Source organism: Phaethon lepturus, unplaced genomic scaffold (assembly GCF_000687285.1).
Source record: "Phaethon lepturus isolate BGI_N335 unplaced genomic scaffold, ASM68728v1 scaffold45003, whole genome shotgun sequence".
NCBI lineage: Eukaryota > Metazoa > Chordata > Aves > Phaethontiformes > Phaethontidae > Phaethon > Phaethon lepturus.
In genome coordinates, this window is record NW_010530609.1 from 1 (window position 1) to 609 (window position 609).

The window sequence follows — 609 nt, forward strand, 5'->3', positions numbered from 1 at the left end:
GTGGGGGGTACACGGGGCACGCCGGGGGGGACCCACGCTTACGAGGCATCCTCGACCCAGTCCTCGTTCTCCAGGATGGCCTCGATGTGGGGGTTAGTGATGACCACGTCGTCCAGCTCCAGCTCTGAGGGCTCTGAGGGCGTCTCGGTGGTCCCCATCAGGTCCACGATGGGTCTGTTGGGGACGTGGGGACATCCCTGGGGACAGGGCCACTTCCTTGGGCTCCCCCCATGTCCCCCCGACACCCTGACGACGCTGGCCACGTCTCCAGCATCGTACCGCCGATGCTGGTGGACATGACCACAGCCGAAGCATCGTCCCGCCGATGATGGTGGACATGTCCCCAGCCCATAGGGTTTGGGGTCCCTCCCTGACCCCCCTCGCCCGGTGGGGACGGGGATGATGCCACCCCCGTGGGACCACTCACTTGGTGTCGTAGTGGTGCCGGAGGTCTTTGGGGTGGCAGTACCGCTGCCGGCAGACCACCACCAGCGCCACGAAGGACGCCAGGAAGATGGTGGCCAGCACCCCGATGGCCACGATGACGACCGTCTCCATGGCTGGTCCCCACCGCGGGGGGCTCAGGCGTCTGGCGCCATCTTGGCACGG

The 609-nt window shown here is 67.3% G+C and overlaps 1 protein-coding gene across 1 annotated transcript; it reads right to left on the bottom strand.

Moving 5' to 3' along the window:
• Positions 1-38: 38 nt before the first annotated feature.
• TMEM98 (transmembrane protein 98) lies at positions 39-558 on the bottom strand. The gene is made up of 2 exons (XM_010284303.1): positions 428-558; positions 39-174 (listed from the first exon to the last, which is right to left on the bottom strand). The coding sequence occupies exons 1-2, from the start codon at positions 556-558 to the stop codon at positions 39-41; spliced, it is 267 nt and encodes an 88-aa protein (XP_010282605.1).
• Positions 559-609: the final 51 nt, after the last annotated feature.